Source organism: Microplitis demolitor, chromosome 2 (genome assembly GCF_026212275.2).
Source record: "Microplitis demolitor isolate Queensland-Clemson2020A chromosome 2, iyMicDemo2.1a, whole genome shotgun sequence".
Classification (NCBI taxonomy): domain Eukaryota; kingdom Metazoa; phylum Arthropoda; class Insecta; order Hymenoptera; family Braconidae; genus Microplitis; species Microplitis demolitor.
In genome coordinates, this window is record NC_068546.1 from 18,736,342 (window position 1) to 18,762,675 (window position 26,334).

The 26,334-nt window shown below is 28.3% G+C and overlaps 1 protein-coding gene across 2 annotated transcripts in view; it reads left to right on the forward strand.

The window, feature by feature from the left end:
- The window catches only part of LOC103568457 (serine-rich adhesin for platelets), a 47,835-nt gene extending 21,516 nt beyond the window's left edge, over positions 1–26,319 (forward strand). For both annotated transcript variants that reach the window (XM_008545321.3, XM_008545322.3), the window contains 4 exons: positions 3,726–3,791; positions 14,127–14,321; positions 17,390–17,659; positions 18,753–26,319. In XM_008545321.3, the coding sequence (XP_008543543.1) occupies positions 3,726–3,791; positions 14,127–14,321; positions 17,390–17,659; positions 18,753–21,612 (3,391 nt within the window). In that variant the 3' untranslated portion in view covers positions 21,613–26,319. The remainder of the gene's footprint in view (positions 1–3,725; positions 3,792–14,126; positions 14,322–17,389; positions 17,660–18,752) is intronic.
- Positions 26,320–26,334: the final 15 nt, after the last annotated feature.

Here is a 26,334-nt window from a genome sequence, read left to right on the forward strand (position 1 = left end):
TGGAGACTACTGAAATATTACTCTGCAGTTTAGAGTAAAAATTACTTCCATAGATTAGAAAATTTATTCGAGTTAGAAGCAGTTTTTCATCAAAAAATTAATTTGTTTAAAAGAATGGTATATTGGGGAGTAAAAATAAATCACATGGAGTAAAAATTAATAGATTAAGATGAGATATTCACAACAATGTATCAAATATAAGACTTTTAAAAAATTACTCAATAATAGAGTAAAATATAGTCTAGCAATGTTAATATTTATACAAAAAATTTTAATTTGAAACAAAAAATACCAATTTTTTGCAACGGCCCAGGATTACTCGAAATTACAGAGTAATTTTTATCAAAAAATTCTTTCCTTGCTGTTATGACAATTGAGTCACTAAATATTTCTGAATAGTAGAGGCACTGTGAGAATTCCCTAAAGCATATATTGTCAGCAAAGAATTTATATTAAATTAAGTTATGATATTAAATAGTAAACGTATACTTTACGAGTAGTTTATATTTAATTGTTCAAAATTTTATTTTTTTCTTCCTTATCATTATAAAAATTTGCTTGTAAGTTATTTTAATTAGCAAATGAATTTATAATTTTTGTATGCTGTAAAAGTTTTGACGAGGATCGGATGTACCTTAAGTTACACTCAAGTCATAAGTACCGATCAAAAAGACTACATATGTTTAACAGACATATATATTCTGAAACTATTAATAATAATAACAATAATAATAATAATAAAAAATAAATAAATATAAAATAGCAGAGAAAGAGATAGTAACAGATGTGCATACATAATAAATAATACAGTCTTATAAGCAATGATGGCACATCGAGAGTAAAGAAAATGAATGCGCCGGTCACTTTGCGTTCCGCTCGATGTCAACGAACCCCAGGACGCTCCGTTTCTTTATTCCATTCTTCATCTACCCAACCGTCATGCAGTCATGCTCTCTACTATGTAATGCATCTCTTCTTACATTACACGCATCTATTAATGTGTAAATTACCTTTACATATGCCGTCCACATTTTAAATTATCACTTACTAAATAAAACAAAATTTATTTATTATCTTTTTAAAAAATAACATCAACTCTACTAATTATTCAAATTAATTTAATGCCGCTGTGAAAGTTCAACTATCAACTTTTCAATATAATTTTATTCAGCTCACATACATATACACAGACATATAATAGACATATATCACAAGCAAAGCGTAATATTCATTGCAAGTTGCTGACTAGACTCATAACACACGTGACCCCCGTGGTGTACCGCGTAATACATACTCTGGTACTTTATACTCGGTCTCTATATCATATCAGTTTGTATGGAGATAGAGAGAGAAAAAAAGAGAAGTTTATGTAACTAGTATGTGTATGTGTGTGTGTGCGTATGCGAGTTTGTAATTAGCTGTATAGTATGTAAGTCGATGCAGCAGCAACGGATGCCGTACTCGTAACTCAATGCAGTCTAGAATATATGCGACTATACCTTCAATTCAAACTCAGCATAATACATAATATATTACGTTTTATATTATTATATATCCGTTATTTAAAATTCAGGTTCGTGTCATTCCATAGAGGGTCTTTAATATTGTGTCCTCTCATCAAGGAAATTGCGGTCTTAAATTAAAATACTCAGAGAGAAATCTCGATTTATTGATTGATGCAATCAGGAAATGTTACTTAATCGATAATAAAATGTCGGTTAATGGATTTTTGTAATGTTAGACGGCTAACTAATGGTTAATTATCTTTATATAATATTATTATTATTATATTAATTTAAAATCGTGTCTAGAGCGACTTAATAAAATTGTAAAATCATAGGGAGGTGGACAGTAATTCAAAAATTATAATTTAATTTTGACCATACATTGAACGTTTCGTCCCTTTATTGGGACTTCATCAGCAACTAAAACAACAGAAAACTGAAATTAACAAATATATTACTATTAATATATTAAACCTTGATTATTATATACTAGTTAAGAGTATATGGACCGTTCCACGCCAAATCGACCACTTTTGATCTCGACCTCTTCCGATTTGGCTGAAAATTTTCCAAACTTCTTCAAAAATTGACAAATTGGAACGTTCTTTTTTTCAAGATTTTTTTCTGAATGTAATTTTTAGAACAAAAATACACTTGAAAAAAAAATTTTTGCCCAGTTGGGCTTATTTTACAAAACATCACTGGAAACTTTCGAGGATTTATAGACGACTTCAGAGTTTGAAAAATTGAGACGAAAAAAATAATTGAAAGTGGTAATCCTCGGAAAAAATTTGGATTTTTTTCAAAAAAGTGAAAAAAAATATAAAAGATACCTATAAATAATTTTATTGTAATTTTTTTCAAAAACTACACCTGAGAACTAAGAAAATGAAAAATTGCTATTTGGTTTATTTTTGACCAAGTCACAAGCTTTCGAAAAATAAATTTAACGCACAACGCTATTTCAAAAGTGTGTGTTTTTATCATTAATTAAGGAGTTTCGACCGAAACTAGTAAGTTAAAGTAGTGTTTGAATTTTTTTATTAGCTAAATTCACCTAATAGTTATGAAAATTAATTATTTTAATTTATAAAAACATAACCAATTCATAAATTAATATTTATTACTTATTTAATTAAAGAAAGTAATGAAATTACTTGGTTATTTTTGACTCATATGATTTAATAAAAAGATTTAGCAACCAGGCATTCTAACTTTTAAACATCGATGTTCGAATTAAAGCGGGAAAAATTTATTTCTAATCTTGTCTCTCTTATTAATGAGTTTCTATCTTTGTTTTTTCTCTCAGCTGCTTCCGCGACGTTGCCAAATCCTCAATAATATGTATCTCTGTTGATGAACGAGATTAAATAATAAAGTTTAACTTGAATCATTTAAATAATTACAACGGTAATACTATATTGTTAAAATTTTATCATATTCTAAAAATATTCGAGCTTATGGCATGAAGTTTTTTATTTCTTAAATTTGAGAGGTTAATAATGAAAAAAATCGAACAAGCCATGACGGGAGCTTGTCCGCCATAAGAGCCTTCGTATAAGAACTTTGAAAACGTCATTTTTAAACCTTTTTTTCTAAAAAACTAGACGGTCGATCATATTCAAATTTTGAGAATACATAAATAAAGTACTTCTTTACACGTATACTAAGTTTCAAATCTTAAAGTAAGAAAATCGTTTTTACATTAGATTCGGTCGAACCTCCTTAAACAAAATGACATGTGTCTCAAAAAAATCTAGTAAACGATAGAATTTATGGTCGAGGTAGGATGTGATCATATTTGTGATTGGTTATGTCCTACCGTGTGATTGTAAAATTAATTGTTTATTTATATAATTATGTGAATTCTTCATAATGACTTTTTTTAATGAAAAAGTCCCAAGAAAGGGACGAAACGTCCAATGTATGGTCAAAATTAAATTATAATTTTTGAATTACTGTCTACCTGCCTATGATTTTACCGTATTATTATTATTATTATTATTATTATTATTATTATTATTATTATTACTATTATTATTATTACTATTATTATACAATTACTGATGGATTGATCTGTCGATTGATCGATCGATTGAGTTGGGTATTTAACTGGCGGTTAATTTATGTAGAATTAGTTGTTACTGGAGATAAATAAAAATAAAACGCCTACATGGATCACTGGTTCTCATTTCCGGTTTTACTTTCTTACACTTTCAGGGGCTTCAGCGTAAGCGTATGCGGTTGTCAGCACATCTTTAAACCTGTGTCTGTTCAAGCGATGTGGTAAGTTACAATAAGTTTTACTTAAATTTCTTATAAACTTTTATATATAAATATACTTCCATCATCCTTCATCTCGTAATCACGAGAATCTCCCGGAAGTGTTATACACAACAACAAGGTTCGTAGAATATGAGCGTGGGTTTACTTCCTTGAGAATTTACCATCGATAAAATACAACGAAATTGTTAGGAAAATATTTTTTAATTCAAACATTTTCTGTGTAACTGAAATTTTTTATTGATTTTATTTATATTTTAATGTACGGAAATTGGATTCAAAGCATTAAAATTATGTAATTATTTTTATGAATCGTAAAAATGTCTCATATGAGATCCTGCTTACTCTATTATTATTTGAAACAGTAATTTTAATTTTATTTTTTCTACGTATGCAATTTGTAGACTTAATTTATGTACAATTAGCTTTGGGACACTAATACGTAGTTTTATTGATGAATTTTTATTTAAATCCTTGGCCTTTTTATTTAAAGGCCAATGTAATTTAAACTCCATTTATTTTGATATTCAAATATAAATATTAATTTTTAATGCTTTCGATTGGTCTCCGTGCAGTTCAATCTCAAATATATAATTAATCCATTTCATTTTTTTACTCGAACTTTAATTTTTTGTTTATACGTCCCAATATAAAAAAATTATTTTTTTCATAATTAAAATAGATTTTATTTTTATTGAAAAAAAATTGCCGCCCGCTGGGTTTGATCCGTGATCCTTTTGGTTTTTAATCAGAGCTGCTAATATTGTGAATGCACTCAAGAATAAAACAAATCTAATAAAAGTTTGAAAATTTCTTCGTTATAATTTATTTTAGTGAATGCGAATGTTTGTTATATATTTAAATAGGGTTGGGGGCAAAACGGGTTACTTAAGGAACTACTTAATTTTCAAGGACTCAATTACACTAAATTTTTTTTTTTTATTTTCAATTGCCGTTAAAAAAAATCTTTATTCGGGGCAAAATGGGCATCCCCTAGAAATGAAACAAAAAAATTCCTGAATATCAAATAAATTTGATTAAATTAAATTTTTTTTGTAGGTTATTTATACCAAGAAAAATTACATTTTACATAATTATAGGATGCAAAGGAAAAAAAAAATTTCTTTATAGTTTTTATCATAAAACGTTTTGTCATTGTTATTATTATTTAAATTTATTTGTTATTATTATGGAAATTTATCTTTTTTTTTTGCACCTCTATATATATTCATCGTTTTGTGATCATTATAAGGCTCTTAGGAAGCTAAGGCTTCAGGGCCTAAAAATTTTAATAAATAAATAAATAAAACAAAAGTCATTAAAATTTTTAAAAAATTCAAAATAATCCTCAATTAGATTTACAAAAGTGATTTTGAAATATGTAAAGAAGATTTAAAAAAAAGAAATTTTTTTAAAAATAAAATTTTGAGAATAGCCCATTTTGCTCCCTCCCCCTGTCCTCTATATATTTTTATAATAATATAATTTGTAGTAAATTTGAATAAATTATCGATGTCCGTTATATTAGTCGGTAGTATTTTTGGAGTAGTAGATAGGTAACGATAGGTCCGATGACGACCGCCACTAACTTGGCATCACCACGTGGCTTTAGAAGTCTCAGTAGAGGGAAGGGGGGATGACAGCGTACACTAACCAACGCCCGCGCCATTTATGGGCGCGATAACGTTCGCGGGCCAATTCTACAATAAAACGTCCATCACAAGGTACAAGCCAATTGTCCATTATTTTAAGTACACTGTTAAATTAAACGAAGTGCAGAGTGCAGAGGGTCAGACGAGGTCAAAGTTAATTACCATTTAATTGTTCCTACACTATAATTAAATTTCTGATTGCTATTTTTAAAGAGGCCATTTAATATTTAAAAATAATAATAATGCACCCAATCTAAATGAAAGGCAAGAGACAGTTGAAAAAAAATGTTTTAGTTTTAGTTTTATTTTTATACTTGAAGAGAATATAAATGATTACTTTGGTAGCCAAAGAAACTAGAGCGAGTGTGTAAAGGTGAAAGAAAGAAGCAGGGGAAAAAGTTCAAAAGAGAAAAAAAAAAACAATAAATAAAAATGAGGAAAGAGGAAATAAAAGAATAAATATGGCAAAGATTTAGTACAAATGTATATACGGGCAGTGGGTCAGCCGGTTGTTGAGTATGTTCCATTCACCAGACAGTTGCCCTGAGACATTACGGCGACTACGACAACGTCCATAAGTACAAGGGAATGGAACATAAGAAGTAAATATATATATAAAGAGAACCCACGCGAGTTGCGAGTAAAGTTAATGCTCGATCGAAAGTCCCGTCCTGTAACTAAACGTCAAAGGAGGTTACGTGGGTATAGAAAAATATGTTTAAAAAACACCACAAGAAGCAACCGGGCAACTATACTATAAGACTACCAACGAGTTAACTCAATAACTATTTTGCGTTATTTTGCTTTATCCGGGTCACTACTTAAAGAATTGAGGCCTAATTATTTTTTCATTTCGCTCAATTTGGGTTTTAGAACCGGTACTGAGTTCGGATTGGTCCTGAATAAGAAATAGAAAATAGGAATCTTCATTTTTCTATAAAAATAATTATCAATTTTGATTAATTTTGAGCTGATTTTGGTTCGAATCTTACCGGTACTGACGAATATCGCAGGCCTAGCGAGCAGGTTTTCAACTCTTGAACAAAGCTGTTTTCTGTTCAAACCGTTATTTTGTGTACGTGAATATACTGAAGACTGTTATCTTGCTGGAGAACGAGAAAGTAATATTAAATTTAAAAATATATAATCTCGATGAGTTTCACGGTGTCTTTGAAGTTGTTTAACTGCAGATGACATATTGTATTCGTAATAACAAACTTAGTAAATCATAAGCTGTTGTATATTATTTACGAACAAATAAATATTAAGAGTTTATTACCCTTGTAAATTTATATAAAATATGTGGCCGTCGTTCTTTCAAGTTCAATTTTATTTTTATATTTTATAATATCCAAATGAACCAGAGAATTTTATTTCGTACACTAAGAAAAAAAGTCACTTTTGTGAAAACAATATTTATTCTTTTCGAGTAATAAATTATTGCATTAATTTCATATCTATTGCGAAAAATCATTTTTTTGACAAAAGGAAATCAAAATTTATTTGCACTACTGCACAAAAAAAAATCAAAAATCTTGAAATGAATTTGAGTTTCTTTGATCAGAAAAATTATTTTGAGCGAAATCTTTAAATTTTTGCACCAAAAATATATTAAATTTAGAATTTTTAATATTATAATTTTCTGTGGTAAGAATATACAAGGATTTGAACAAATTTTTTTTCTCTCAACGATATTTTACTCGAAATCGCACGCCCGTACATTTAATCTGTACAATTAAACATAAATATTAAAGTAAATTGAGCTTAAACTGTATCAGATTCGTTTAAATTTTTTAAACTTATGCGCTGTAAATAGGATTAAAAGTGAGCGTGACGGTAAAATTTTTTTAGTGGTAACACACCCGTGAAGTTTTGCATTAATAGCAAGTAAACGCATAACTTGGATTATGTATTTATATTAAATGAAACATAGAAACAGGTGCAAAATAAAACGTCCGACACCTACATCATCCCACGAATAAATCATTGAGTAGCCAATACTATATATGGATCCTCCGTCACTCTTGGTATTGGAGTTTATTAAATAAATTACAAGCTCAATTATACACTATACTCGTTTCACGAATGTACCTGAAGATCGAAACGTTTTTCGCGGAAGGAAAATAAAAAAAACAAAATGAAAAGTAAAAAATTTACTGGATCTAGATTTCTGAAATGTTTCACATCAGTGCTAGGATGTCAACCGAAATTGTAGGTCACCTCCAACTACCTCTGAAGTCACCCTTGAACAGTCAAATTACATAAATATTTTCACGATCCTCATTTTGTAAACCTCAAGCGAGAAGTAAAAGCGCTAAGAGTGCTTTATAAACAGTTCTTTTTTTTCTGCTACTCTACTCACACCAAAATAGTTCTACAGTCTTTTAATTACGTCAAAATTGGCTAAATTGTAAACTAGCATATAGAGAGTTTATTAAAGAACAATTTGAGCCTAATATTAAGTCAATTCGTTATTTTATTAGTTTAAAATGAATTAATTTAACTCAAAAAACCAGTGCCGTCAATTGCTTACGTATGAAATTTCGTAAAGACGGTAACTCTCCATAGACACAATTAATCCGTCTTAATTTTTTATATTATCTTTGTATGTTTAATCACAAGAACCCTGTGGAAAATCATTATCTAAATTCTTTTAGTTTAATTGTAATTAATTAAAATCTTAATACTGATTATTCATGAAAAATTTAGCTGCCATTTTTATTTTTATTGTTATTATTCTTTTCATTTTTTCTCTCCATCAACTACTGGCAGCAGCACTAGCGTAACAGTGGAGGTTTGAAAGAAAGAGCGACATCTAAGACAAAAAGGCGGGATATTTGAAAAAAAAGTTAAACTGAAAATAAGAAATAAAAAAAATCAAATTGATAATTTTTAAGTTAAATGAAAATTTATGATAAAAAAATTTAATGTTATAAAATAAAAGTAATGATTTAAAATAAAATGAGCGATTGAGGCGCACTTTTAGATTTTCCATAATTTTTTAAAAATAAAGTAGCATTCAAACGGTCGGAAAATTCGTTTGTTCACTTTCCAGTTGACAACACAATTCACTGTAAGCGATAATTACTGCAGCTTGTGTAAATATAGGGTAGAGGTATCGTTTTTGGTCACTGTAGAGCCAGTTTTCGATATTACAAAAATTTAAATAAAATAATTTGTTAAGTTTCATTAATTAAAATAAAGTATTAAAGTTGTTATTTCGTGATAGTCGAATTCAAAAGTATTTTGGGCTGAAATTTTGTTTGAAATTTTACCGCCTTTATCAATTGATCTATTACATACAGAAAATCTTTTGTATAGAGAAAAAAAATATTTCTTGCCGCAAGAAATATTTTAAATTATCAATTGAAGATCAAAATTTTCTTAGGACAAGAAAATTTTTTATCGCCCCAAGAAAATTTGTGGTTTCAGTTTAAAATGCAAAAAATTTCTCGTAGTAAGTAAAAATTTTCTTGGGATAAATAAGAATTTTTCGTGCCAAGAAATCCGTTTTTTTCCATGCATGCATACTATCATACAATATGTATATCCTGCGTCTGCGCGAAGATATTTCTATAGATAAAATATTTTTAATATCATTTGTAGCTTTGATTTCTATAAATTCAATTTTTATTAAATTCCATTAATACGCTTTGATTTTGTTTTAAAAACTCCTGAGTCAATCTATTTTCCATAAATATTAAAATAAAACAATTTTGAGATTGTTTTTCTCAAAACTGAAGTGATCAATTTTAATCAAAATAAATTTATATTATTTGTGACTAATTAGTTAAAAATAAATCAAGAGAAATCCCATTAAAATTTTTAAAAATCGTTCACGCAATGAGCGCCTTAAATGTCCAAAAATGGAGCAGTGGCCACAAATTGTACTTTTAGTTTATATATATATATATATATATATATATATATATATATATATATATATATATATATAAAAATGATAAATGTATTATTTACATATGAAACGGTGCTGAAAATAAATAATGCTTTAATAATAGAGTAAACTATATTAAATAAAGTTTGATGGGAAGGGAGAAATGGTCTTTTAGGCGAGGTCATAAAGACCTCGATGATCCGAGAATAGCTCGCGGTGTTTAGCTACCGGCAGCATCATACCCACTCTGCACATTTATCACAATTTATTTATTACTAAAATTTCCCTTTGAAAATAATTTAAAACTCTCCAAGTAAAGACTGCCAATTAAAAACAAAACCCCAAGTTATTTACTTTTAATGACCAAACTTTTTATGGAGTTAGAAATTGTCTATTTGTCGCGTCTGACTGGTTAATGCCAAGATCAGTTGATGAATCACGTGCATACTCTTGATGGGGATCAGGTGAAAGTTGCCTTTGGACTAGATCCTAGTTCTACTGGACAGGTCATGTCACGCTTTATGTTCACGTAAAGACACTAGACTTGCTGAGGAAGATCAACTGGTTCCTTTGTCTTTTACTTTATTGTCATTTCCAGCCACTCCTATTCCTAGTTCTCTAATTACGAAATTAAATTAAAAAAAAAAAAAAAAAAAAAGAACTACTCTCACTTGATAATTTACTAGCACTTGGTGTTTTTAATCGTGATATCAATCTGTAGTCTCGGATCTTGACATGAATTAGTGTTGCATCTTTACGTATATAGAGACAACTATCGAATCGTAATATCGTTTGCAGTTTAATATCTCTTATACTCAAGTTATATTTAAATGGATTGCTTCTGTCTTGTTATTTGTTAATGTATTTGCTCATTATACAACCAACAAATATCAACTTATCTAAAGATTTATCTGTTAAAAATAAAAAAAAAATTTTTTAGTTTTTGTTTTTAAATTCTCGTGTATTCTATGATGTGGATCTTTTCCCAGAGCACTATGCTCTTTTATAAATATGTGTATATAAATATATATATCCATGAGTTTTCACATTCTCCGTCATTCCTGGTGCACCAAGGTCGACTAGTCTCTGAAAGATTGAACCACTGAGTGCATAAGTATATATACAACTGAACTACCAGCAGCAGCAAAAGCAACAACAAAACTAAAAGATTCCATCCTAGTGATTTATCGTTCCATCGAAAGATCGTTTTAACAATCGTCTTCACTTCAACATATAAATATATCATTATTTATTTTTAAAATATTTTACCTTGCATACCAGTTGACGCGAATTAATGACGACTTGACAGAATACATAGAATAATCCTTGAAAATAATCAATTTTTCCTTTTTATTTACCTTCATTTTTATCAGACACTGATTTTTTTCTTTCTTCAGGTGAATTTGCTAATTGTTTAGATTTAGATTCACCTTATTTTTATTACACAGAAAAAATAAATGTGAATGTAGTAGAAGACATATTTAAAATTATAAATAAATAGAGTGAATAATTTAAAAAATGATGTTTATAAAAAATGCACTTATTAATTTTTTAATTTTTTAAATGCCCATTTTTTAAAAATTTTATTTCATTAATTATTTACTCTATTTATTTATAATTTCAAATTTGTCTGATGTCTGCCAAATTCACACTTATAAAAAAAGATTTTTTGGCGCGAAAAATTTTACTCGCCCCAAAAAATTTTATTTTGCTTCTAGAAATTTTTTGCATTATGAATTGAAAATGAAAATTTTTTTGGGGTGAAAAAAAAATTGTTTATAGTCTTAAAAAAATTCATATTTTCATTTCATAATGAAAAATTTTTTTTGCGCTAAGAAATACTTCTGTGTATAGAAAATTTTAAAATAACTATTTTTTAATTAAATTTTTCTTTTTAAATTGTACATAGAAAAAATGATTTCTTAGTGCAAGAAATTTTTTATTTTATAAATTGAAAAATAGAACTTTTTTTTGTCATAAGAAAATTTTTGTTTTCAATTCATAATCCAAAAAATTTCATGTACCGAAAAATCCGTTTTTCCTGTCTATTTTTCCACGAAAAATTCATAAAGCAGTCAAACGATTTTGAAAAAAAAAAAAAAAAAAAAAAAATATTTTTGATAATTTTTTTTTTTTTTTAGTTTTAATGAACAAAAAATATTTTTTTTTAATTTTACATAAAAAAAATTCTTTCTTAGAATGAGAAATTTTTGCTTTATCAATTGAAAAAAAAACTTTCTTGTCATAAAAAAATTTTTATTTTCAATTTATGATAGAAAAAATTTCTTCCGTCAAAAAATCCTTTTTTCTGCGGGAAATTCATAAAACAATCAAATGATACTGAAGTTAGCAGACAATTGAAAATTTTTGGGTTTTATTTTCAACAAATCAAATACAAAAATAAAGAAAAACTAAAAAATGCACATTTAGAAAATTTTAAAAACTACAGGTGTAATTTTTCATATGTTTTTTTTTTTAATTTTGCGTTTTGAAAGAAAATCTAAAAGTTATTAGACGTCAGCTAACTTAACTATCATAACAATAAAACGATTTTGAAAAATAAATATTTCTGGTACTTTTTTTTAGTTTCAATGAACAAAAAAAATTTTGTTGTTTTTGAAAATTTTGTTGATAAAATTTTTTACGACTAATAATTTTTTTCGAAGGCAAACAAAAAAAAATTGTATACAATAAAATTTTTCCATGTTGATATGAATTTTATTGCCATTTAAATTATCAGGATAAATATTTTTACTGTAAAAAAAAAAAAAAAAAAATCAATCGAATTTAACCGTACTTTCGAATCGTAAAAAAATTTTTTAAAAGCTAAAATATATAAATTTTATTGTTTTATTTTATTGTCAAACAATTTCACGGAGAAACTTAAGTAAAATAGCGGCCTGAGCGAACAATGTTACGGCGTAGATTAGATTATAGCAAGGTTAGGTCAAAGTAATGCGGAATCTTGTGGTTTTTCCTGCCTTCTTACTCCCCTTATAAACTTACAGAAACCGGAAGCGATAATAAATATCTATGATACATAAACAAAGTAGTTCAAAGCACATTTGCCTCACAATCGTTTAAAACAGACATTTGGTTTACAATCTACGTTAAATTATTTTATTACCACGATGATTATGATGATGATAATAATTAATTATCTGGGGAACGAAATGCTAGTGTTACTTAACTGTCAGTATGATAATGCGATGACGAGAGTAGTCGAGGGCGTATTTGATTACGTGAATCAAATTACAAACGCGTCAGTTATATGGAATGTGAGATCTTTTTCTCGCTGCATTTACAATCCAAGTCTCGTCAGTTCGTTTAAATGTAAAGATGTCTTGCTTTTAAGAACGGTTTTCAGATAATTTTGTCCCAGCTTTTCTCTGAAATAAAAGCTCTAAACGCAAAATAAAGACACAGACCCGATGCTTTATTCTATGAACTAGCGAAGTGCACTTGAATTTTTTGATAACTTCCATTTGTTTACGAGAAAAGCTTGGACAAAGTTCCTATTTAATGTACAAGTGCAACAGAGATAGTTCCGTTTATCCAGTTGAGTGCGAATAGAGAAACAAATGAAAACGCGTCTTAAATAAAAATTTTAAAGCCAGTCTACACTGTTAAAAAAATTGTTTGAATTTTCAAAACATTGTATATAACGCAATAAACATATACATTTGTGCTCGAAATTTCATTACTAATTTTATATAGAATTTAAAATACACGTTTTTGAATTTTCAAATTAACACTTTGGATTTTCAAATACATCGTTTCGAATTTTCAAACACTTTCTTTTTAATTTTCAAATAGATTTATTTGAAAATCTGAAGCGTTTATTTGAAAATTCAAAAGCTTGTATTTTAAATTCTATAGGATTATTACAATGAAATTTCAAACACAAATGTATGTGTTTATTGTGTTATATACAATATTTTAAAAATTCAAACAATTATTTTAACTGTGTATGGTTACATGGAAATTAAAGATTATTAGGTATATAAAGTAATAAAATGTTTATTGATAAAATTTCAAAATTTTGTAAACTGTCATCAATTCCTTATAAACAACATTATAAATTTTTTTTTCTTTATCAACCATTTTTATAATCTAATTTAATATATCGGGTAATTATATTTTTTTTTCTTAAACGTTTAAAAAAGTAGAAATCAAATAAATATTTTAAAGTTAAATCACATTTTAATATTTAAATCTCTATAAAACTATATTATGTTTATTAGCATTATGCTATATCACATTTAATATTGTATACTGTCAATGATGTTTAGTTCAGTCACAAATTTTATTTACTTTATATTATTGAGGAAATAAAAACTTAACAATAATAAAGTCTGATCTACACCGCTTAGATTACTCACATTTATTATATATTTCACTAATACACAATCTTTGATTACTGAACGCGCAGCACGTTACGCGCAGAAATTTTATATACAAGCATTTAAATTTTCAAATAAGTATTATGAAATTTCAAATCGAATTATTAAAATTCAATATGCCTTAGAATTTTCAATACTTGTTTTGAAAATTTGAAAAATAAGTATAAATTTTAAGTACGTTTATTAAAATTCATATTCTTTTTCTTAATTTTAAATACCAGCTTGATTATTAAATTATGTACATTAAATATGAAGCTTTTTTTTATTGAAAATACAACTCAAATATCTCGTTATGAAAATTCAATTCCTTTTGTATTGAAATTTTCAAATTATTTTTTACAGTGATATTAAAAAAAAATATTTCTATAAATTAATTTCATTTTTACAGGTCAGCATTGCAGACTTTGCACAAAGTATCAAGCAAAGCACGAGAACAAAATTACTTTTTGGGAGGATTGTCTCATGACTGGGTCAGTTACTATGAGCAAAGAATCGAGAGTGATCGGTCGTGTCTCAACGAATGGCACGCGATGGACAATCTCGAGTCGCGAAGGCCGCCCTCGCCAGACAGCGTTCGGAGCAAGTGAGTTTCCATCTTAATCTTAATCTTCGTCTCCATCTTCATCTGTCCTTCCCATCTTGTAACTGATACTAAAGCCCATAAAATGATAGATAAAAATTAACTACACGGAGAAAAAAATTAAATGATTTTTACTAAACTTAAAAAAGAAAAAATTACAATTCGAAAAGTAATCTCGGAACGTTAAAAAAAAATTAGAAACTTTTATAAAACTCAAAGTAAAAATTACAACATATTAACTAGATTAGAATAATAATTTCTGTTGATTATAAAAATTACTGCATTCAAAATGAAATTTACTAGCGACAAATAAAAATTATAATGCACCAATAATTTTGACTATTGTACTTAGTAAATAATAGTTAACGTGCTTTGTGAAAGATGTATTCTGGCGAGTAATTTTTATAATCTCAAATAGTAATTTTATCTCCCGGCGTAGCAATTTGTCTTACCGTCATTCTAAAATGTACAATACCTACGTAGAATTACATTTGAGATGTAATATTTATCAACTACGAAACAAAAATTGCGACTAATGTACTAACTTTTAATAATTTTAACAACAACTTCTACTTTTTGTAAGATTTTACTATTTTTATATGAATAAGTAAATATTTATTTTTTTCGAAATGTCAGGGAATTATTTATAATACTGGAAAAATCAGGTAAAAGTCAGGGAATTTCGTCACAAAGCTGAAAAAATTTTTACTTTCTTTTCTTTTGGCTGAAAAAATCTGATAAATTTTTTTTTCCGTTAAAACTGTTCAAAAAGTGGCGCGGAGCGAATGCGATTGTAAAATCATCTTGAAAAAGAATTATTAGAAATTAATTCCAATAGCGAAAAATGAAGCAGTTAGAATTAAAAAGGCTGTTAGGAAAAATAAGTCTTAGTAGAAACCAGGTGCTAGGATCTCCAAGCTATTAACATCCATATTAACAAGTTAAAAAACCAAAAACATTAATTGTATACATAAGTATTAAACTAATAAGTTTCACTATATTTATTATTCGCGTACTTGATTAATATTTTATTAATATTCTATAAAACGTTCTTATTTATGAAATTTATTCTAGTGAAAATCAAATATTTATTTATATTTTATTATAGAGTAAGTTATATGAAAGCAGATTTAAAATAAAAAATGAAAAATTATTCAGTTAATAAATAAAAAAACCCTATGAACATTGACAAATAATAAAATAAAGTTTCATTTAACGACAATAATTAATCATTTATTGAACTGAACTTTAGCTTTTCATTTTGAACTAAATAAATATTTTAAATGATTTAATATAACTACATACAGTCAGGGAATTTTTTAATTATTTCACTAGAATATCTGGAAAAGACAGGGAATTTCTGTTTCAAAAATCTGTGGTCACCATGAAAAATTTAACGAAGCTTTAATGTAATTTTTACAGTTAACTTGAATTTTTTACAAATGATAGTAATTTTTTATGTACATTGTAATTTTTAATTTTAGATAAAATTTTTTAATACTCAATGATAATTATTATAGAATTTAAAATAATATTTTTGTTGACATAATTGTACTTTTTATTTAATGTGATAAAAGCGTTTTAGTGTTAAATAAAATAAAAATTACAACTTAAAATAAAAACAATTAAAGTTATGAGCAATTTTAAAAATTTTTAAGTAATTATGTCTACTTAGGATTGTAATTATTATAATTAGTGAAAATTAAAATCTAGATAGGAATATTAAATTAAAAATTAATTTTCTACTAAGGTAAAAGCCCCTATAACTGCTCAGTACCATAGTTGCTCACTTTAACTGTTCAAAGCGTTTTTTTATAATTTTTAAAAACAAAAATTACAACTAAAATTATTATTATTATTGGTAAATAATTACTTGTGAATCTAAATATATTAAAATATCATGTATCAAATTATTTTATAATAGATTATAAATTTAAATTAAGTGACTGTTTTTAAAACCGCGCATAGCCGGGCATCTTTTACTTTAACGTTCACTCGTTAGATTAAATTTAGGTTTCGCCAAATTTTTTAAGAATTGTTATAACTTTCTTATTAAATACATTTTTAAAATCCATGAAATTTTATATTATGAAAGAATAAAAAAGTATAATTTATAAATTATTTTCCAAATCAATAAACTTATCATAGTTTAATTGATATTGTCTTTGAGCGACTATAGGGCCATGTGTTGGTCGAGTAATGGTACATCGCAACTTTTAGTGAGCGACTATGGGTACACTCAAGGACCTTATTTAAAAGAATAATAATAATTAATTATCAACATTAATCTTCAAACTAAAATTTTATTCTAATACTCGAAACTTCAAAAAATAACTATAAAAAAAATATGGTTTTCCATGTTATTTATTAATTTATATTGAGTGATTTAATCTCACTCCAATGAAAAGTGAGCGGGTATAGGGGCTTTTACCTTAATCATCATAATTTTTTTTATGGATTGTCATTTTTTATTTGAACTAGAAAATTTTTAATTATGGTTGTAATTATTATTTAATCTTGAGCTACATTTTTCTTCGTGTATTTACTCCGTGTATCAGCACATGGAGCACGGAGATCTTAAAAATCTACACACTCGACATAATTTAAATTTATTCATTATTTTTATCAATGTCAATTTAATATATTTATAAATTATTGTTTGCGTAACACTTTTAACACTTAAACTAATACATACCATGTATTATTGTAGTAATTTAAACTTTAATCGATTAATATAATAGTTAAACATGAGGCCATTGGACAAAAGAATTTACATTTATAAATTCAACTTTAGTATTCCCGTCGTGTTTTTTCTTTTTGGTCAAGTGCCAACAAATAGTTTGTTGACGTTTACAATACACGAGACTTTTTTTTATCTTTACCTAAATATATATTTACAATAAATACATATATATTTATAGTGTATGTGTATTTTTTATTGTTATTTTCGGCGTATTTATTTAAATTTGTCTCTTATATGAGCGTTTTTTTTTCTTCACACGCGTGTAATCTGATGTATCTGTTGCGTTGATCTCAGCTCTTTATTATTTAAATATTTGATTGGTTGACAGGCCACGTGAGCGTGAAGAAACAGAACGTGTTATCCGTGATACCTTGAAAGGAATAATGATGTCCGTGGACTTGGATGAAGTGACCTCGAAATATATACGGGGCAGACTTGAAGAGGATCTTGATATGGATCTCGGTGAATTCAAGCCATTTATTGATCAAGAAATGCTCACTATTTTGGGACAAATGGATGCGCCTACGGAAATTTTTGATCATGTTTATCTTGGTAGCGAGTGGAATGCCAGCAACCTTGAGGAATTACAAAAGAATGGGTAACTTTACTTTTATTTTTTTATCTTTATCATAAAAAAAAAAAAATAATAAAATTAAAAGCCTTTATTTTTATTGTGAAATTTATTGTTGCAATCAAATCATCGACATTCGAAAAAGTTATCGCGCCAAAAAGAATAAAAAAATTCATTTAAAAGTTTAAAATCTAGTTTCTGAATTTCATAACTTAATTCCTTGAAATTTTTTTTTAAATTTATTTCTAACAAATAAATTATTTTATCTACAATTTATTTTTTTTTTTTTACGAATTTTCTACGACAATTTGTTCCCATTTTATTTAATGACCCGCTAATAAAAACCACTTTCCCTTTCAATTGTCATACCAAGAAAAAAAAGTCATAGCTTCAGTTTCCGGTCATTCTAAAGTCAACGCTTTCAAATGCCTCTAATTAATTAATTTTTTTTTTTTTTTTTCAAGAGTTTTAGCCCCAAACCCGAAATTCGAAAATTTAAAAATTTACATTCGGCGATCTGAGATTTTAAAATAAATATTATGTTATAAAAATATCCAATGTCATCTTAAAGTAGAGACTTAAAGCTTCAAAATGACTTTTTTTTCTATGTATCCAGACAATTTTAGCCGAGTTAAAGTCACTTTAATTTTATTACGTCTTATTTTTATGATGATTCTGACGTTAACAGAAAATTAGCAATTTTTGAATTTTTATTTTCAACAAGTCAATTAAAAAAAAAAAAAAACTAAAAATATGCACATGTAGAAAATTTAAAAAATTATAAGTGCAAATTTTTCAAATATTTTTTTTTTTTTTTTGTTACATTTATTAGACGTCGGTTAACTTCGGTATCATTTTTTTATGATCCTAAAGTTAGCAGACAATTAGTAATTGTTTGATTTTTTTTTTTTTTTCATCAAATCAATTACCGAAAAAGAATCTAAAAAAATACACATGCAGAAAATTAAAAAAACTACAAGTGCAATTTTTTTAAATATTTTTTTTTTTATAATTTATTGTTTAAAAAAAAATTCAAAAATTATTAGATTTTTTTACCAGTACTCCATAATTTAAAAAAAAAACGTTTTAATATAATTGATTGTATTTTTTTTTTTTTAAGGGTAAAACATATTTTGAACGTGACAAGAGAGATTGACAATTTTTTCCCGGGCATGTTCAATTATTTGAATGTACGAGTGTACGACGATGAGAAAACGGATTTACTTAAGCACTGGGACGACACATTTAAGTACATAACAAAAGCGCGCAAAGAGGGTTCAAAAGTGCTGGTGCATTGCAAAATGGGCGTATCGCGTTCAGCTTCTGTGGTGATAGCATACGCAATGAAAGCCTACAATTGGGATTTTTCTCAAGCATGGAAACACGTCAAAGACAAACGGAATTGTATAAAACCAAACAATAATTTTCTCCTGCAATTGGAAACCTATCAAGGAATTTTAGACGCAATGAAAAATAAAGAAAAATTACAACGTTCTAAATCAGACACAAATTTAAAATCACCGACAACGTCAGCGGCGATGACAACCAGCAACGCGCGACCGGGCAGAACGAAGGGAAACAGCGTCGAGTGTGAGGAAGACAAACACGAGACGCGAAACGGAATAACTAATCAAGCATCAGGATTGGAGTTGAAAAAAACTGGCAAGAGGCCCAAGAGCTGGTCGCCATATGTCGAGATCGTTGATAATATTTTACCAGCTCCTTTGTCACAGTCGCTGGAGAGCATCGACAAGACCGCGACAGCAGTAACCGTCGCGGAGATAACGCGAGAGGAGTTGCTGCGTGCGGCAAATGTTAAACAGCCAGTGGTTGAGCAGGAGGCGAGGAATGTCCTGATGCCTTGTGACAATGGTCAGTCCTACAGCGTCTCCCAAAACCAGATAGTCCATCTACCAGGTCCTGACACAACTCCCAGCAGCAAGTGTCTCAGCAAACTCGAGATCCAAGGCCACAGACGACGGGGCCTGGTTCTTAATTTGACAAATCAATTTGAATCGGGTAGCAAACCTTCATCTCCAGAGTCCGATGATGGTGTCAAGCCTCTGAGTAGTCCTTCCGATGAACGTGTGGTTGAAAATGGCCTGGATCCATGTCGTCAAAAAGTTGATGATAAAGATACGCGAGTTAATGATTGTCTAGTCTGGACAGCTTCAACAGCTGATAATAAATTTAGTAATCTATTAAGTAGCAATAAAAATAGTCTCTCTGGAGGTACTAGTGATACAAGTGAAGTAATTGCTTCTGCTAGTGTTACTAATACTAATACTAATACTAATACTAATACTAATACAAGTGTAAGTACAAGTACAAGTATGACTATCAGTTTAAATACTGGAATGAGTACAAGTACAAGTACAAGTTCTAGTACCAACACCAATACAAGAAGAAGGACTAAAAAAGACGGTGATTTATTTAGCGCACAGTTAGACAAAGTATTTGATCGTGAAGAAAGACGGGAACCGCGCGAACTGCCAAGTCGTCAAAGCTCTTGGAGCAGCTACGACAGTGCTGTTGTACTTGACAATAATTCTGTTCACAGTTCTTGGGCGACGTTGCCATCGAGGAACAGTTCTTGGGGATCGTATGACATGCGTCCGAATCCAGATCCTCTGGGTTCCAGCGGACTGTTTCCTTATGATAGGGAAGAAATACCCTGGCATCCGGGAACGGTCAAGCGCACGAAACAAAAACTGGAAGAAGGGACTGGGACTGGGACTGTGAAACGTGTCTGCACACAGAGTGATGAAGAAAAATTATTGATGGTAAATAATAGTAGTAATATTAATGGTAATATTAATAATTCAAGACTGCCGACTGATGATGGCAATGCAGAGTCATATCCTGTATTGCTCGAGCAGTGCAACCCCTCGCCTACGCCACAAAGACGAGACTCGTCGCCAACTGATGACAATCATAAAGAAACAGTCGACAGCCCTGTCAGGGGAATCGATATTTCACCGGCGGCAGTTACTAGACAAATTGGAAGACTATCGACTAGCGCACCAGCACCCTCAGCTCTCTTGACTGATACCGACTTGCCATCGGGCTCATTATTGAGAACTTGTAGATCTGAGAGCGAGACCTCGAGCCCCTGTGTTGTTAATACACCCCAATGTCCGTCTGTCAAGCACCACAAAATGATCCTAGAGAATTTAAATAATAAACCGAATTTCAGCAAACGTTGTCTCTCTGTTGATGACTCGCCACCTGAGCCACCCTGTTCTTCAGCTTCCTCTTCATCTTCGTCTTCATCTTCTTCGTCGTCCTCTGAAGGCTCGCGAAACAAAGCGGGAATCGTAAAGAATCTCAAGAAAGAGTTCGAAGCTAAAAGCAAATTTGAAAAAAGTCCTGACACAAATTCCGCAGCGGGTGAAAACATCACCGAAGGCTGGCCAAAAAGAGACTCAAAAATCATACGGAGTCTTCCCTCTTCTCCGGTTATCGCTCACAGCGAGTCGAAAATCCGGACGTCCTCTAGCATCACTGCCACCTGCCGTGACAGCAGTTCGATGATGGGCAAAGACGATGATCCGGACTCAAGACCAGACAGCTCTGAAGATTTATCAGTTAAAGTACTTGTAGGTAAATACGAAGTCGCTAAACCTCCTGGTGACTTACGAAGGACCGAGGCCATTCAATTACGTTCGCACAAGGACCGAGATTTTACTGCCGGACTGGAAGTCCACCCCCCGGCAAAGTCCAGAATCGCACCCCAAGAATTCGCACGTCGATCCGCGCCAATTATTATAAACTCCTCGGTGTTCATGGCGGAAGGAAGCGGTGCCGTGGGTGTCGAAGCACCCGGTAGGCCTCCAATGGTACCATCGCCGAGTGTTGTTGTCGCAAGCGTCGTAGCAAAAGCCGCTAAAAAACAACAGCAACAGCATGGTCGTACTCATCCACTCACCAGGCTGCAGGTCAGGCCTAGGCACAGCAGCCCCGTCTACAATACTATGTAAATTTATATTTATTTTTTTTCTTTTTTCTATTATATATTATATATACACTTTTAGTACCGACGAATAATATTTTGCTACATACTGACTTTTCTTTTCGTCTTGTGTGATCTCGTCAGCGCTAATTTTACAGTCATTAATACTCAAATCCACGGTAAAGTGGACAAATATATATATAAATAAATACTATTATTATTATTATTACTGTAAGTGTGTGTTTAGTTGTGATGATTGTTTGTAATTATAATAGATGTAGCTTTGCTTTTATTTTTAATATTTTTATTGGTAATAAATATATGAGCTCGATATTTATTTTAAACAAGCAGGAATTTAACGGAATAATAGCTTTTTGTGTATCGCGTGATTACTTGAACAAGTTAAATAACTGGGGTAAAAAATGTCTTATGTTAATGGAAAAATAAAAGCAAAATTTTATTTAAGGCCAGTCCCACTTTTTTTAAATTTTCGACTCAACTCTCATAAGTGTATCAAAATTTTATGTTGATTAAAAAAGTTAAAGCATTAGTGAAAGAGGATAATTTCACTGGGATGTAGATTTAAAAAAATACTTACAGTTGATATCAAAAAGGAGTTAAACGAAATTTGGAAAATAAATTCCAGTAAAATCTTCAAATTTTGTGGGGTAAAATTTAGGAAACTGAAGTTAGCCGACGTTTAATAATTTTTTGATTTTTTTTAAATGATAAATTATAAAAAAAAAAATTGCACCTGTAGTTTTTAAAATTTTCGACATGTGCATATTTTTAATTTTAATTTTTTTTTTTTTTAATTGATTTGTTGAAACAAAAATCCGAAAATTTTTTATTGTTTGCTAACTTCTTATCATTAAAATTTTGACAATTAATTAAAAAAAGTGTAAGTATTAATTGAAAAAATGTCAACGAAGTTACAATTTTTCCGTGATATAGATTTAAAAAAAAAATTATTTACAGTCGATATTAAGTAGGAGTGAAATACAATTTGGAAAATAAATATCAATTCAATCTTTATGTCAATTTTGTAATTTCGAATGTCAAATTTCGTTTAACTCCCAAATGATAAAAACTGTAACTAATTTTTTTCAAATTCTATATCTTGGCGAAAATACTTCGGCATTGTCCTTTTTTGAATTAAAGTTTTAATTTTTTTTAATTAATCAATAAAATTTTAATTATTATGACAGTTGAGTTATTAAATATTTTTAAAAAGTGGGTACTGTCAGAATAGCTTGAATAAATGGCGGGAAAAATTGAAACAAAAAAAAAATTTTAATTTTCGCGCCATTATTTAAATTCCATTTTACGAGAAATGAACAAAAATTCAATTTGATTTTTTTTTTCCATAATATGAGAAAGCCCTAAAAATAACCAGTGGTAAAAAATCGGATTTTTGAATTGAAAATAATAATAATTAAAAAAAAAAAAAAAAAAATTAATTTTTACTCTGGTAGTATAAAAAATAACGGATAAAAAAACGTACTATTGAATAAATGATTTAAAATCGTTGATTGGTGAGCACTCGGTCAGGCTGTGAATGTAACGTCTGAGGCTCGCGTGTGTTCTAGCTTGTTCTATTATTAAAATATATTTTGTTTTTCATTTGATTAATTGATTAAATATAATAATCGGTGATAATTTTTCATTCAGTTATTAATTTTCATTCAGCTATTAATTTCGTGTTCAGATAAAACTAAAAAAGTAATAAAAATCTGGTGATTTTATTGAGCTCTCGATTGTAATTTAAAATCCAGTGATAAATAAAATAATATTTGGATAAGATGTCTAGCTTTTGTGTATTGTTAGTGTTTAAAACGACTATTAATGTGATTAGAAAGCACTCGGGAGTGCACTGGAGATAGATATTTTGAGCGGTTAATATTTTATAATAAATTTCATTGATTTATTATTAATCTAAGTGTACAAGTGTATGTATATAAATAGAATGAGTGTATTAATCCTACTCTTTATACTCCTATTAAATAATAATAACAATTATAATTATATTTATAATTGTCGGTAATTATGTAACTTTTTTTTTTTTTTTCACAGCAAATATTTTATATTTTTTTTAAATTTTGACGCGCCTGCAGATTTTAAAATTTGCTTTTACAAACTGAGTGAAAAATATATAAAATTTAAGCTGTTTAATTTTTAAAAAAAGAGCGGGAATGTAGCAGACATCAAAAAAATTATAAACTATAAATAAATAGAGTAAATAATTAAAAAAAAATATATATTTTAAAAAAATGCACTTATTCATTTCTAAATTTTTAAAATGCGCATTTTTAAAAAATTTTATTTTATTAATTATTTACTCTATTAATGATTTTAAATTTGTCTGATGTCTGCTACATTCACACTCATAAGAAAAATATGTTGTCTAAAATATATTAAGTCTGCGTAATTACCTAATTGTCGTATAAAAAGTTGAATAAGTTTTAATAATATAATTATAATTATAATTATTAAATTTCTGTGCCACTGTTATCATCGCCGGCTTCGCATTCGCGTTTACGTCGTCATTATCTGCTGAATGTACTAGTATCAATTGTTTTAAATTAATCGTGAATGCATGAAATTTTTTTTTTATATATTTATATATGTTATGTTATATAAATATTTTTTTTTGTAGTTTTAAGTTGATCATGACAAAAGTAATAACAATTTAATTTATTATAGTTATTATTATTATTATTTTTTTTTTAGTAATTTTAAAATATCAGACGTACAATTCTATGCGACTCTCATGTAATGAGTACATATCAAGAAAAATAAAATGCTTGCTAGCTTTCAAATTTTTTTAAAAATGTAAACGCGCATTGGAGGGTCAAAGTGGCTATCGTATTGAACAAATAACTTTTAAATAATATGATAATGTAAAAAATTAATTTAGATATTGACCAATTTTGTAAAACTCCAGCGATTTAAATTTTAAATTTAACATATATATAAATATTTTGGTAAACTCTATCTATTTTATTCAAAGTCATTTTTTTAAATGATCAAGTGAAGATGATACTCAAGTAAACTGTCTAATAATTTTTGAATTTTTTTTAAATGATAAATTATAAAATAGTATATTTTACACCTCGGGTAGGAAAGTAAGAAATGTCTCAGACCTCATGTAATTGTTGGCCGAGGCGAAGCCGAGGTCAACAAACATGTGATCTGAGGCTTTCTTGTTTACTGCCCAAGGTGTCAATACTATTTTTCTCCTCGACGGAGGCGGAAAGCGTCAACTTCGTTTTGCACAGCGGGAAAAAAGTTGACGCTTTTCGCCCGGAGGGGAGAAAAAAAAATATTTCTAAAAATTGCACTTATAGCTTTTTTAATTTTCTACAAGTGCATATTTTTAGTTTAGTTTTTTTTTAAATTGATTTGTCGAAAACAAAATCCAAAAATTGGTAATTGTTTTTTAACTTTGAAATCATTCTGAAGTTTTATAAAAAAAAAATATACGCCGTCAAAGGTCGTGTAGTTTCTTGAAGTACCTAGAGGGAGTAATTTGAAGTTTCAAATTTGAGTTTTTATTAATTTGACTTGAAAAAATTTTTGAAAAAATATGACTGAATAATGATCCTGAAGTTATCCGACGTCTAATAATTTTTAGATTTTTAAAAAAACGACAAATTATAAAAAAAAAAAAAATATTTTAAAAAATTGGGCCTGCAGTTTTTTTAATTTTCTAAATGTGCATATTTTTAGTTTTTTTTTTTTTTTTAATTCAATCGTTGAAAAAAAATTCAAAAATTTTCAATTGTTTGCTAACTACAGGATCATCTTTGGAGATTAAAAAAAATTGATTTGATTAAAATAGATGGAGTAAATAACCGATTTATTGTGTCAAGTAAAAATATAAAATAATAAAATTTTTACTATTAAGCAAACACATCGACAATGACTATATTTTATTACATATTTCAACCAAAAAGTAAACAATGACATGATAGAGCGAGGATAAGAAAATAAATGTAAAATAATAAATAAATAAATGTATTTACTGTGTCTAAATATATATATATATCCTCGTAAACTTGTCATTAGATATATTGTATTAGTACTATCTAGATAATTGTGTAAGACTGGAGAGTTAACATAAATAAAATACGAAATTGGTTTTAAATGTTGTCAGCTGAGCTCGTAGATCGAGCCATTCACGATTTAAATGTTTTATCTCTGAACAACCCAAGTTAAAAAAAAAATTTTATTTTTAATTTAGGCACTTTTTAAAACCTGTTGATTGTGGCTCCAACAGATACATGATGACAGTTATTATTGATATGAATAGACGATGATAATTTATGATAATAAAGGCCACGTTTCTCCACCGAGTCCGTTAATCGACTGATTAGTTTATTAAGTAGTGTCGAATATTTTATTTTTCAGCGATAATGAAAGAAAAAAAAAATAAAGGAAAATAAAAAGGATTATTTTTATGATTTTTTTAACAAGTGTAATCTACTGTTAAGTTCTGGCCCTTTGTACCCACTATCTGAATGTGAAATAGTATATTGAACTTGGTAGAGTGATGAGAAAGGATTTAATGAGGTTGAAAGATTTATTGAATCGAGTGATAATGATGACTAAATAATTGAGTAAATAGGAATAGAATTAATGATGAAGAACAAAACAAAACTGTGCGTTGTTGTGTATAAATTTTGTACCATATAGTTTGTATTGAATAAAGAAAAAACATTGTTTATTGCTTGAGAAATAATATTACGCT